Source organism: Choloepus didactylus, chromosome 19, assembly GCF_015220235.1.
Source record: "Choloepus didactylus isolate mChoDid1 chromosome 19, mChoDid1.pri, whole genome shotgun sequence".
Taxonomy (NCBI): Eukaryota; Metazoa; Chordata; class Mammalia; order Pilosa; family Megalonychidae; genus Choloepus; species Choloepus didactylus.
Window position 1 is genome coordinate 21,210,765 of NC_051325.1, and position 14,892 is coordinate 21,225,656.

Here is a 14,892-nt window from a genome sequence, read left to right on the forward strand (position 1 = left end):
AGACACATTTTGAAGATGGCCGTTGGAAGCTGACACTGGCATTTTGGAGAATGCCATTTTGAAACACAACCTGGGAGCAAGCAGACACCAGCTACATGTCTTCCGAGCTAACAGAGGTTTTCTGGATGCAAATGGCCTTTCTCCAGTGAAGGTACCCAACTCTTGATGTCTTACCTCGGACCCTTTATGGCCATAAGACTGTAACTGTGTAACCAAACAAACCCCATTTATAAAAGCCAGTCCATTTCTGGTGTTTTGCATTCTGGCAGCATAAGCAAACTGGAACAGTATGTATGCATGCATGTATGTATGTATGTACATATTATCTGTCTATCATCTATCATCTATAGAACATCTAAAGGAATACTAATAAATGGTGGAATTTGGACTGAGTTCCAAACAATGACAAATGCAGGATAGAGAAGGTATAAGAGAACACTGCTTTGGAGACTGCCTAATCTTTATGATCCACCGGTAGATGGTCTTTTCCATGTGGTGCTGTTCAAAGTTTTAACATAACCCAAAACTTGTATCTCCGTGACCATCTCCACTGAACATACAGAAAGGCTATGAAATGTTTTGAGCAAAAGCCAACTCATCCAGGGAACTGTACGGTGTGAAGCTGAACTGCCCAGACATCTTTCGGTACTTTTTGAAGTACCTATGTCTTAGCAGTTCTCCATTATCTGGCCAAGGCCTTATTTTCCAGACTCTTCTCTGATAGATTAGCCCCACAGTCAGTCCACACTAGAATTCTTGCTTCTCTCTTCACATTCCAGATTATTCCTTCTGTTTGAAATAACCTTTCCCTTATCCCCAGTTAGAATTTTCTCAGTCTTTCAAAGTACACTACAGATACTACCTATTTCAAGCGATGCCCAACATGAAAATAAGTGATTTCTGCATTCTTCTGGGTCACCACGGTGTTTTTTACTGCCCGTTAGTGACACAGATGATGACAATGATGAAGATAACAATAATAATAATGCAAATCATTCAGCGGTTTCCATTCCCAGGAACTTTATATGCCTCTGTGTACATATTTGGATCAGCTATTACAAATAACCTTATTTTTGGAATAAGTAAATTGATATCCAAGAAATTTTAAGTTATTTGCCTAGGATCATATGCTGAAAAGTTATGGAACAGGGATACAAATGCTTGGGTTAAAGCCTGTACTTTTTAAAAATACCAAATCAGTGGTTTTAATTTTATAATGCTATATGATAAAAATAATATTTTAGGTAAAATTTACTTACTGGGAAATGTACATCTCTGAATTGTATGAGTCAATGAGTTAAAAAAAAAAAAAGTAATCATCACCCCAATCAAGATATCAAACAATTCCATCACTCTAGAAAATTCCTTCATGCCTTTTCTAACCAATCACCTCCCTCAAAATGAGCAGCAGGGATTGCTGATTTCTATCACTATAGGTTAGTTTTGTCTGCTTTTTTAATTTGCCATATATGAACTCATATAGTATGTACCCTTTCTGTGTCTGTTTTATCTTTATAAAAATGTTTATTGAGATTCATACATGTTGTATTTACCAGTAGTTTATTCTTTTTTATCACAGCATAGTATTCCATTTTATGAATATGCCACAATTTTTTTTCATTCTCCTGTTGATGGACATTTGGGTTGTTTCCAGTTTGTTTAGCTATTACAAATAAACATGCTATGAGCATTCTGGTACAAATCCTTTTGTGGACATATGCATTCATTTCTCTTGGTTAAAGACCAAGGTATAAAATTTCTGGGTCACCGTATAGGTATATGTTTAGCCTTATAAGACTTTGCCAAAGAGTTTTCCAATGAAGTTTTACCAGTTCATACTCCACCAACAATGGGTGAGAGTTCTATTTGTTCCATATTCTCACCAACATTTGTTGTTATCATTTTTTTTTAAATTTTAGCTATTCTAGTGGATATGAAAAAGTACCATGGCCAGTCTGTGCTCTTATCCACTGCCTGATATCACTTGGACCCCTTTCACTCTAATCCATGGTATAGTAACTGCATACACATCTGTCTCTCCAACTAGTTTGTAAACTCTTGGATAGCTGAGGCATTACTTTATTATCTTTATAATCCTCCCAAGGCCTTAAATGGCGTTCAACTCAAAATAGGTACTCAATAAATGCATGATAAGTTGTGGTTTAGAATAATTTCTCTGCATTTTGACAATCTTTGCCAACTTTAGACCAGGGTGTAAATGAATGTTAGCTATGGTAATAGGAAGAGTGAGGATGGTTATTAAGGCAGTGTGTGTCTGGCAATATATTCCAGGGCACACTGGCAAGATCCAGGGACAGTCTAGACTAAGGGAGGTTAGGAAACAAGATTTGATGCTTTATATCCCTTATTGTGCATCAGAATTATATGGAAGCTCTGAAAAAATGCAGATGCCTGGGATCTACCTCCAGATATTTGGCTTCAGTTGGCCTAGAGTTTGGCCCAGTCACTGATCTTTTGCAGACATTCTTTAGAGGCCTGTTTTGTGCAACTAGAGTCAGGGATCACTGCTCTCAGTAGGCTGGAGTGATGAAATGAGAGGTTACCCTTGATAATGATGCATACCGTTTGTTCCATTTAGGTAAGAAGCTGAACATTTCTGCCTCCAAAAGCAGGATTATGTCAAACTATATTAAAGACTAAAGCCAAGACTGAATGTTGGATGCAAAATGACTAAATGGTATTTATTTTGTATTTTGAATATTTTGAATTAACATTGAGCTAGATGTCTTAGTTGAGCTGCAAGTTCATCCAGATGGCCTGGTCCTGACCTCCACACTAAAACATTCACCTTCATACAGATGTTGTTTCATTAAAGGCATAGCTAGACTTTACCCCATTCAATGAGAGCAGATTTGACATTAGAACAACGCTGCAGGTTGGAAGGGGGTTCACTTTAGAACACTCCCATGCATTTGCTTCCTTTCCCCACAGGACAATTGTTCTTTGGTTTTAGATTTCTGACAGGTGGACAGAACAGATCTGGAACAATTCTTCCTCAGTTCTCCATCACACTTATTCTCCTCACTTCAATCTTTTTTCCCTCCCTGTAGGACAGAGGGGAAGTACAAGGAAGAGGACAGGGGAAAGTGGAGGGGAAGGGAAAGCCAGAGATTAATGTGGTGAGAGGGAAGAGAGAGAAAGCAAGTGTGTTTGTGTGTATGTGTGCATGTGTGTGTGTAAAGAAGGGAAAATTAAATAGTAATAATGAAAAATTAGAATCAGAAAGTTTGAAGTAGGAGGATCTTACACTATCATATAGTTCAACACTCTCATTTTACAGATGAGGAAACCGAGTGCAAGAAAGATGAAAGGAGCCATTGTCAAAAAAAAAAAAAAAAAAAAAAAAGCTGAAAAAGAGCCCAGACTTCAATTAGTGATATGAATGAAGCAGGTCTGGTTAAGACCAGGGCAAGCCAGGCCAAAGGGTAAAGGTTGAAAATGTTGTGTTTTAAAACTTCAACTTCCATATGAGACCAAGGGAAGAGATATCTATTTGGTACAGGATCTAAATTTTCTAAATGGTACAACTCTACAGTCGATTTGTTCAAACACCACAATCGCATGGAACTTTGAATAGGAAGTGAGATACGGTAGGTTAGTATCAGCTGGAGTGAAATAGTGAAACATCCCAGAGTAATTTGGGCAGATAATAAAAAATATATTTACAGCCTCCCCCTCCCCAGCCCCGAGGATCTGGGGGAAGGTGTGGATGTCTTGGACATCCTCACCTGGACTGGTGTTGATGTTGTCACAAACATTGGGACTGGCAGTTTGATGTGCTGAGCCCTCAAGCATGGGACTTGCCCTTATGAAGCTCATTACCACAAAGGAGAGTCTAAACTTGCATGTAATGGTGCCTAAGAGTCTCCCCCTGAGTACCTCTTTGTTGCTCAGATGTGGCCCTCTCTCTCTCTAACTGAGTCATCTTGACAGGTGAACTCGCTGCCCTCCCCCCTATGTGGGAACCGACTCCCAGGGGTGTAAATCTCCCTGGCAATGCAGAATATGACTCCTGGGGATGAATGTGGAACCGGCATCATGGGACTGAGAGTATCTTCTTGACCAAAAGGGGGGATGCAAAATGAGACGAAATAGTTTCAGTGGCTGAGAGATTCCAAATGGAGTCGAGAGGTCACTCTGGTGGACATTCTTATGCACTATGATAGATAACACCTCTTAGGTTTTAATGTATTGGAATAGCTAGAAGTAAATACCTGAAACTACCAAACTCCAACCCAGCAGTCTGGACTCCTGAAGACAATTATAGAATAATGTAGGATACAAGGTGTGACAGTGTGATTGTGAAGACCTTGTGGATCACACTCCCTTTATCTAGTGTATGGATGAGTAGAAAAATGGGGATAAAAACTAAAGGACAAATGGGGTGGGATGGGGGGATGATTTGGGTGTTCTTTTTTCACTTTTATTTTTTATTCTTGTTCTGGTTCTCTCTGATGTAAGGGAAATGTTCAGAGATAGATTGTGGTGATGAACGCATAACTATGTTATCATACTAGGTGGACAGTGGATTGTATACCATGTATGATTGTATGGTGTGTGAATGTATTTCAATAAAACTGAATTTAATTAAAAAAAAAAAGAAAGATGAAAGGATTTACACACAGTGACACATCAAGTCAGGGGCTGAGCTGGATGACAGAACTCAGACATCCACCACCACATCTTTGAAAGTACTTCCTAATCTGTGCTGCCTTGTTGAACATCTAAAGAAGAAATAGCCTTCTCCCTCCACCTCACTACCCAATAGCACAACTCTGAGCCTGAAAGGAGCATTGTGTGTGTAAGCATTCTGTGTGTGTGCATGTATGTGTGTAAGCATTCTGTAAGTGGGGATAGTGAAAGGAGGTGTTATGCTCAGGAACAGATCATTTTTTTTAAAACTGACTAGAGCATAAAACATCTTCAAACTTTCCCAAGGTGGAGTTATAGAAAGGGGTGAGTTATAACACTGCTGATAATTAAATGGCAGTCCGAAGAGATCAGTCAGGGCTCCCGACGGCGCACTGCAGGACAACTAGTAACAATGATGTGGGTGTGTTTGGGTTACACTTAGCAATCTGGAGGCTTAATGCATTTTGGCCATTTGTTCCAGGTCACCAGAGGTTAACAAGCCGGTAGTGAATAGAAACAATTCTGTTTCATCAGGCTAAATTCCCAGTTTGAAGAGCCAGGGTCAAAGACCCATCAATAATCTTAACTTACGTCTAACAGCAAGTTAGTTATGAGTTGAGTAAACACATTGGTACTCACCGTTGTGTTTGAAGGTCCTTATGGTTGCACCTGAGAGTCGGGCCCCAAGGATAAGAGATGCATGGTTCAACTCATCACTTAAAATGAGGCATCCCTGTGCAAAAGCAAGCACATGCAACACAAGCTGATAAACAAGAAGGAAAACAATCACAGGACCAAGACGAGACTCCAGGATCTACAACACAGAGTCCTCAAAACGTCCTTCATTCTAAAAGGGTAAGATTTGGACTAGGTTTCTATAAGGATAAAATCCTGTGTAGCAATTAGCTGATGGAGATGGAAGTTGTTTTTAAGGGATTACATCCTTACTGAAGATTCACGTCTAGTTTTCTGCTGAGAAGCTCATCCTAGAACTTGGGTGAGCACCAGCTAGAGTCTAAAGGATTGATGTTTGACAGGAAAACTGATCAATTTGGGGTGGGTTACATACTTGCTACACATCTTCAATCCCATGCTGGATTATTTGGGATGCTTTTGGTGTGCTACTACTAGAAGACACAGGTCTTTTCTACAGGGCATTTCAAGCTATTGTTTTCTTCTTCTCCTTCTGCCCTGTATTAACATCCCATTTTGAGAGAAGTATCACTGCTGTACTATTAAAAACTTTGGCTTTCAAAAGTACGCATGGTGATTCATTCTGAGCAAAGTGGAAAAGGGCAGTCTAATGTGCTGTTTATAAATCATTGTTTGTAATTATTGTTATGTTTATTCTTAAAATTTTCTAAATTATGAAATGGTGCTGCTATTTAAAAATGCAGAGAGAAATTAGAGTGGACATTTGTTGTCTGTGGCCACTCAGAATCTTTGAATTCTCCCATATATTTTGGTAATTTCACACATGATGTGTCTAAATTTTGGGGGGCAAAAGCCAGCAAAATTCCCACGTCTCCAGACTCCAGTTACCAACATAGCATGTGATTAGGTCTCACCAGTCACTCACACTTGTGTGAAAATCAGTTTCCTACGTGAGCGATGTGAAGAGACAGTGGTGCATGGGGGTCGATCCTTTGGCAAGTGCTGTGGTGGAAGTGTCCCCCCCAATTCATTGGTGCTGCTGCCTCAGATTCATCAATTCACTGAATATTAATATTTTGAAACCTCTCTCTCTGTCTCTGTCTTTGTCTGTGTTTCTCTCTCTCTGTATAAGTTTCATGGTGAAATATTTGAGAGTTAATTGTAAACCTCATGATATCTCACTCCTAAATACTCCTTTATCCTTGTATCTCCTAAGAACAAGGGACTTCTACAAAATCACAATGCAGTGATCAAACCCAGGGAATTTTAACACATGTACAATACTCCATCATAGTTCAAATACAGTTTCCTCCAACTGTTCTAATAATTTCTTGATAGCTGTTTTCTTACCTTGCTTCTATTTTTCACAATGTAGAATCCAATCAAAGATCACACATTGTATTTTGTTATTGAGTTGGATTTCTAGAAAACAAGTATCTGATTATTGCTCTTGTTTATTTAAAACGAATCAACCAACTCCCCATTTTCTCAAGATGCATTTCAAGCACTTTAGCACAATTTATACAAGACTCTGTGTTTTGGCCCCTGCCTTCATCTCTTTTCTCTTCTTCCAACACTACCCTATGTTCTAGTCCTCCAAACCTCTGTGCTGTGCACATACTCTTACCTGTTGCTTGTCTTAATGCAATACCTGTGTGTGCCCTGTATCTTTCTTGTATCCAGACATAGTAGATTCTCAATAAGTAATTTACTGAATGAATGAATGGATGGATGGATGACACTGGCAAAATATAGTGTACAAAGTAAATGCTGAATAAACATTTGTTGGCTCCATTGCAAATGGGGATTCAGGAGCCTAGAAAAATGGAAAGACTTTACTAAACCACTATCAGAGATGAATTGTGACTCATATTTAGGGCTGCACTTCCATACCTAGGAATATCATGATGAACAGATTTGCTGGACTAGGTGGTACATTTATTCAAGAAGCTGGAAATCCAATCAATATTTTCCCAAGAAGTAATGGCCATATTTCTATCTAAGGACCTGTTCAGAGTTATAGCTCTTAGGAATAATGGAGCAGAAGATGATGATGTCAACACACTCTCACCTTTCCAACTAGCGCAGGAATATTCATTGCGTTAGTTGCGAAGCCCATCCCAAAGACCATAGCCGCTTCTACATTCAGGAACTTAGCCACAAGGTCCTCTAACTCTTTATGCTTATCCAAGGTACCTAAACATGAAATGATATAATGGGTGAGTCTTGTTGTTTTAAGAATCTCAAGATTTACAACTGTAATCCTAGTGTATACCCATCACCAAAAGATGTGTCCAAGAGTGTTCAGAGCAGGAATAATTTCTATAGATCTATTCTAGAAACAGCCCAGATGGTCATCTAGGTAGAATGGATAAATACCTTATATAAATATATAACGGAATCCCACGCAGCAATGAGAATGAACAAACTACTGCCACACACAACCACACAGATGAATCTCACAAATACAATGTTGAGCCGAAGAAGCCAGGCACTATTCAAGACTATAGAATGTATGAGTACATTTATATCAGGCTTTAAAACAGACAAAACTAATCCATTGTTTTAGAAGTCAGGATAGTGGATACTTTTTTGGGGGGGTGGGGCACAAGGAGAGTTTTGAGATTCTGGAAATATTCTGTTTCTGGATCTCGTTCTGGTTTCACAAGGTGTATTTGCTTTCTGAAAATCCATTGAGCTATATACTTATGATTGGTGCACTTTTCTATATGTATTTTACAATGCAATAAAGTTTACAAAAAATCACAGTTCCTTTCTGGTCCCCATCCTCCATCTCAGAAGTCATTAATTAAATTATACCCCCACCTCAGAGGTTCCCCATGCCTAAATTCAAACAGATCCTATGATTTCCATAGATACCAATAAAACAAGTTACAGTTTCTTGAACCATCTGAATGTATTAGATACTATACTAAGCCCATTATTTAGGTTATCCCATTTAATTATAAGAGCCCAATTGCGGGACACTGATTACGTGCTTCAACTTGGCGGGCCTGGGTCAGGGGACCGGATCTGCCCCTGGGGAGGGTGGTGGGCACGGGCGACAGCGCCCTTCACAGCCCCCCAGGCCTGGGAAAGTGAGGCCGGAGGCAGGCCCCATTTCTTCACCCAAAATACCACTGTTGGGAGAGGCTTGCCGGAGGGAACCGCCTTTTCCCCACCCCCTTGTCCTGCTCGGACACTCCTCGTTGCCAGAGCAACTCCCCCACCTCTAGTGAGCACCGGAACAACTCCCGCCCCCTGTCTATCAACCTCTGCACCCTCTCTGAACCAATCCAAGCCTTTGACCTCTACAGCTACCCCGCCCCCTAATCACCCAATATAAGCTGGTGCTCTCCCCTAATAAAGCTCTTTCTCTCTCGCTCTCTTAGTTTTCCACACCCTCAAAGAACCGTGTCCCGCCTGCTCCTTCTCGCCGCCCTCCTTGCACGCCTCCGCCGGGGACTAGGGCCCAGTCCCCCGCCTCGCCCTCGCCTCCGGGAAAGAGCCCCCGCCGCCGGTACCCTCAGAGCAACGCCGAGAGCCGAGGGTTCAGCAACCGGCTGCCCCCCCCCCACGAAGCAGCAAACGCGACCGCAACTGGTGCCCCGTGTGAGGAATTCTCCACACGACGGTTTAGCAGGTCGCCCGCTCACCCGGACGCCTCTCCAGCTTCCCTTCTCCTCGCCTGCAAGGTAAGGGCCGCCTCTCCTTCGCCGCTCCCGGAGCCGCCTCTCCCTCGCCGCTCCGCGTTAGGGGCCGCCTCTCCCTCGCCGCTCCGCGTTAGGGGCCGCCTCTCCCTCGCCGCTCCGTGTTAGGGGCCGCCTCTCCCTCGCCGCTCCGGAGCCGCTCCTCCCTTCCCCCATTATCCCGGCTGCCTCTCCTTCTTTTCTTCTATGACCCCCATTCTTCCTAACGCTCTCCCTCTTCCCCTCCATTACTTTGCTGTCCTCCTTTCTGTCTTTCTCTCTTTGTTTGGCGCTCTGTGCCTCTTTGCAACTGCCCCCCCAGACTGCTTCAAAATGGCGAACTTCCTCCTTCTTCTACTGAGGGGAGGAAGTGCTCTAGAGATGACGTCAGCCCTAAGCCGGGCTGGAAACCGCATGCGCTTTACCCCGCCCTTTCACAGGGCGGAGCTAGTCCGCCATCTTATGCCTTAGTCCCCTCCCTTTCACAGGGCGGAGTTAGTCCACCATCTTATGCCTTAAACCCTGCCCTTTCACAGGGCGGAGCTAGTCCGCCATCTTGTGCCTTGGACCCCGCCCTTTCACAGGGCGGGGCTGGTCCACCATCTTGTGTCGTAGCCACGCCCACTGTGCCGCCATCTTGCGACGCATGGGGCCTCCCACTTCCGCCTCCCCCTTCGACAAGCTCCCCCTCGGAGCCGCTGCCGGCAGCTGCCGCCGCCCCTCCCACCCTGCCGACTAACAACCCCTGGCTGCCTTCTACACCTCAAGGCAACCCTTGGGGCAACGCTGCCCCTACCGCCACTCCCGTGCCAGGCCCTCTACTTTGAGTGCACCCTGGTAAAAGCCGGCTTAGGAAAATTTGCCCCGCAGTGCAGCTCTGGATCAGCCTAGCTTCAGATCTAGTCACCCTGGCTGTTCATGTATTTGGAGAGCCGCCGGAAAAAATTGTTTGGCCCCTGGACGCAGGCCAAACCCGCCTGCTTATACGTGATAACCCGGACATGCAAATCCTCTTAGAAGGATTTCAGAGGGAATTCAGCTGCCACTATCCTAGCCATCGACTGTTACAGGGGCTCGCCAAGCTTCCCTTCCGCAGCCCCTTCCATCCTTTCCCCTCCTCTGCACCCATCCCGGGTGCCACTACCGTCTTCACTGACGCCTCCAAAACCCGTTTCGCCTTCCTCTCTTATTCCCAGGACCACCCGAAACCCCGCCTATTCAGTTATGTCAACCTTCACTCAATCCAAGTGGGGGAAATCTTGGCAGTGTCATACGCGCTAAACACCCACTGTAACCACCCAGTAAACATTTTCACCGACAGCCTCTACACGTATCAGGTCTGCCGAGTCCTCGCGTTTTCCACCTTTTTCCCGGGAGACTCAGCCATTGATAAAGCACTTTCTGACCTCAGAAGCATCCTGAAGCATCAACAGGATCCTTGGTTCATTAGCCACATTCGTAGTCACTCAAGCCTTCCGGGGCCCCTGGCTAATAGCAATAGTATAGTAGACCAAGCGGTCTCAGCTCAAAATACCCAAGCTATGCTAACTCACACGGCAGCCCCTCCGGGGGACGCTGTTAACCAGGCCAAGCTATTGCATTCTAGGTTTCACTTTTCGGCTACGTCGTTACATCATCTATGTGGCCTCCCCCTAGATACCTGTAAACATCTTGTCCGCAATTGTGCAACTTGTGCGCCCTTTGCGCCGCTTGGCCCCCTGCAACCTCAGGGAGTCAACCCACGAGGCCTAAAACCCAATTCTAGATGGCAAATGGACGTAACTCACGTTCCGTCCTTTGGACGCCTCAAATATGTGCATGTAATAATTGACACTTTCTCAGCCATGTGTTATGCAGTCCCCCTTGCCGGGGAAACGACAAAACACTGTATCAAGGCCCTAAGACAAGGAATTCTCTTCATGGGAGTTCCCTGGGACCTAAAAACGGACAATGGGCCTGCCTATCGCAGTGCCTCCTTTGCGGCCTTTCTTCAGTTATATAACATCACCCATCATTTCGGCATCCCCTATAATCCTCAGGGGCAAGCCATTGTGGAAGCAGTCCATCGCCGCTTAAAAATACAAATTGAAAAAGAGAGGGCTATGTTCCCCCAGGCAACTCCAGGGGACCTTATCATAGCAGCCCTTATTCACCTCAATCTACTCACATTCAATAAGGATGGACTTTCGCCCCTACATAAACATTGGGGGCCCTCATATAGGCCCACCCAGGCCCCGATGGTCTACTGGAAGGACCCAGAGAATAATGCCTGGAAGGGTCCCTCCCCACTCCTCGCCCAGGGGCGCGGGTTTGCTTGTGTTTTTCCAGATGATGCAGCACAACCAATCTGGATCCCAGGAAGGGCAATCCGGCCCGCCACCAGCAACCAAGCGTCTAACGAGACGAGACCGCCGTCATCTCCGCAGCCTGGTGCACCAGACGACAACAGTACACCTGGGCCTGGACCCCAGTCCGAGTGAATCCCCTTTTTCCACAGCCCTCCAGCCGCACCTCAACTCCAACCAGCCGCACCTCAGCTGCAAACAACGCATCGCCAACCCCACCACCCCAACCTTTCTTACCCCCCTCTCGTTACTCCTCTCCCCTCCTCGGCCTTATCCAAGCAGCCTTCACCTTGGTGAATTTCTCCAGCCCCAATCTTACCTCTTCTTGTTGGCTTTGCCTCTCCACCTCCTTCCCCCTATATGAGCCAGTTGCCTCCAACCTCTCCTTTTCGGAAAACACAGAGAACAGCCCCTTGGAATGCAATTGGAATACCTCTGCCGTCCCCCTAACTTTTCATTCAGTCTCCTTTACAGGAAAGTGCATCCGTCCTCGCTCAAGCAACTCTCCCAGCCTCACAGCTTGTGCCAACTACTCCTCTCCCAGCAGCTCTGCCAAGTTTCTTATTCCCCACAACTCCTCACAGTGGCTGTGCTCCTCTACAGGACTTACCCCCTGCCTTAATGTACAAACCCTCAATACAACTCATGAAACTTGCCTCTTGATTGTCCTCATCCCTAGGGTCCTATACCACAGTGAGGAAAACTTCTTCCTCCGCCTGGAAACAACTGCAGCTCCTGCCCCACTGCAAAAGCGAGAGCCCATCACCGTTCTCACAATTGCCTCCCTCCTAGGTCTTGCAGGCGCTGGCACCGGAATCGCTGCATTAGCCAGTCAAAGCTCCGCCCTAACTCACCTCCGGGCGGCTGTTGACGAGGACATTCGTCACCTACAAGACGCTATTTCCCATCTTAAAAATTCTGTCAATTCCCTCTCTGAGGTAGTGCTCCAAAACCGCCGAGGTCTCGACCTTCTCCTCCTCAAAGAAGGGGGCCTCTGCGCCGCCCTAGGAGAAGAGTGCTGTGTATATGCCAATTCCACAGGTCTCGCCGAGGACAGCCTAAAAAAGGTCCGAGAGGGACTGGAACAACGTAAAAGAGACCGTGAAGCCACCAACTATTGGTCCCACATCTTTACACCCCTCCTCCCATACCTCCTCCCTCTCCTTGGCCCCCTACTAATGATCATTCTAGCTCTCACCCTAGGGCCCTGCATTATCCGCAAAATCGTCCAACTTGTAAGGAAACAAACGGATGCTATTTTTTCCTCGTTCGTGCAAGTTCAGTACCAGCGACTCGCCACCTCTGACGCTGCCTACTCCAAGATAACAACCAACCCTCAGCGACCTCGCCGCCACCGGTCAACCCGTCGACCGCGAGGCCCTTCTCAATCGCCTGAACCTCGTATCAACCCCGAGCTCCAGCTTCTCTAAACTTTCGCCCAGCCCGCTACCAGCAAGGCCCTTGTCGAGCGCCCGGGCGCCACACCAACGCTGAGCTCCAGCCTTGCTGAGCCACCGTCTACCCCTTTTTCCCCTCCCCAACCGTCCCCTTCCCTCATCCCTTGGCGGACCTCTCCGGTAGGCTTCTCCCTTTAATTTGAAAAGAAGGGGGAAATGCGGGACACTGATTACGTGCTTCAACTTGGCGGGCCTGGGTCAGGGGACCGGATCCGCCCCTGGGGAGGGTGGTGGGCACGGGCGACAGCGCCCTCCACAGCCCCCCAGGCCTGGGAAAGTGAGGCCGGAGGCAGGCCCCATTTCCTCACCCAAAATACCACTGTTGGGAGAGGCTTGCCGGAGGGAACCGCCTTTTCCCCACCCCCTTGTCCTGCTCGGACACTCCTCGTTGCCAGAGCAACTCCCCCACCTCTAGTGAGCACCGGAACAACTCCCGCCCCCTGTCTATCAACCTCTGCACCCTCTCTGAACCAATCCAAGCCTTTGACCTCTACAGCTACCCCGCCCCCTAATCACCCAATATAAGCTGGTGCTCTCCCCTAATAAAGCTCTCTCTCTCGCTCTCTTAGTTTTCCACACCCTCAAAGAACCGTGTCCCGCCTGCTCCTTCTCGCCGCCCTCCTTGCACGCCTCCGCCGGGGACTAGGGCCCAGTCCCCCGCCTCGCCCTCGCCTCCGGGAAAGAGCCCCCGCCGCCGGTACCCTCAGAGCAACGCCGAGAGCCGAGGGTTCAGCAACCGGCTGCCCCCCCCCCACGAAGCAGCAAACGCAACCGCACCCAATAATGCAGTTATAATTTAATTTTAGTTAACACATTTGAATTTAAAAACTGAAGCCCTGTAAAATATTTTCTACTAAACACAACTTTATTATTTTGGTAGGGTTATATGTCACATTAACCACTGAAAATTTTGTGTCGTGATTGAGATACAAATGTGAAATGTAAATGTAAAATGCACACCATCTTTTGAAGGCTTAGTATGAAAATAAAACATGTAAAATATCTCAATAATAGATTTTTATATTGTTTACATGTTTAAGTGATTACATTTTGGATATATTGGGTTAATAAAAATGTACTGTTAAATTAATTTTATCTCTTTCGTTTTATTTTTTTCAATGTGACTAGTAGAAAATTTAAAATTAAAGTTTCTCTTTTTTTTGTATTATAACTTTTTATTTGGAAAGAATTTCCAATTTACAGAAGAGTTGCAAGAACAGTATAAGGAACTTCCTTACATCCTTTACCCAGATTATCAACTGTTTACATTTTGCCACATTTGATTATTCTCTGTATTTGTGTCTGTGTAATGTTTTTTCTTTAAGAATTTGAGAGTAAACTGTAGAAATCATGCTCTTTTACTGCAAATATTTCATTTTGTATTTACTAAGAAAAGGACATTTTCTTATGGTGCCACAATACAGTTATCAAAATCAGGATATATAACACTGATACGATGTTATTATCTAACCCACCATCAATAGTCACATTTCAGTGGTTCCATTGAGCTATCGTTACTCTTGTCCCACAGTCCAATCCAGGATCACCCATTGTATTTAGCTGTTGGGCCTCTTTAACTTCCTTTCATCTGGAATATTTCTTGCCTTTCTTTGGCTTTCATTTTTGAGGAGTACAGGCCAGTTATTCTGTAGAATACACATCAGTATGATCTGTCTGATGTTTCCTCTTGATTAGACTTTTGGCAGGAATCGCACAAAAATGATATGATTTGTGTCCTTCTCAATGTATCATTTCAGGAGGCCCATCAAATAAATAGTTTTATCCATTGGACGTGTTAATTTTGATCTCTTGCTTAAGTTGATGTCTGTCAGATTTTTCCACTGGAACATTGCTATTTCTTCTTTGAAATTAACAAGTAATTTGTGTGGACATTCTTTGAGACTGTACTAATCTTTTTCTTCATCAAATTTTCACCTATAAGTTTTAGCATCCCTTAATGATTCTTGCCTGAATCAGTTATTATTATAATGGATGCCAGTTTCCTAACTCCATTTACTCCATCTTCACTAGCTGGAATTCTATAAGAATATGGAGCACGTCATGAATCTGTGTCACTCTGGTGTAGGAGCTATA

General features: G+C 44.9%; 2 protein-coding genes across 2 annotated transcripts in view; one reads left to right on the top strand and one right to left on the bottom strand.

Annotated features, from left to right (window-relative positions):
• Positions 1 to 8,748, top strand: part of TASP1 (taspase 1) — a 656,132-nt gene extending 647,384 nt beyond the window's left edge. Inside the window, exons 15-16 of the transcript XR_005213130.1 lie at positions 5,307 to 5,508; positions 8,700 to 8,748. The gene's annotated coding sequence lies outside the window, so the exon portion shown is untranslated. The remainder of the gene's footprint in view (positions 1 to 5,306; positions 5,509 to 8,699) is intronic.
• SPTLC3 (serine palmitoyltransferase long chain base subunit 3) overlaps positions 1 to 14,892 on the bottom strand; it is a 171,090-nt gene that overhangs the window by 99,030 nt on the left and 57,168 nt on the right. The window contains 2 exon segments of the mRNA XM_037811845.1: positions 5,293 to 5,386; positions 7,379 to 7,503. Coding sequence (XP_037667773.1) covers positions 5,293 to 5,386; positions 7,379 to 7,503 — 219 coding nt within the window.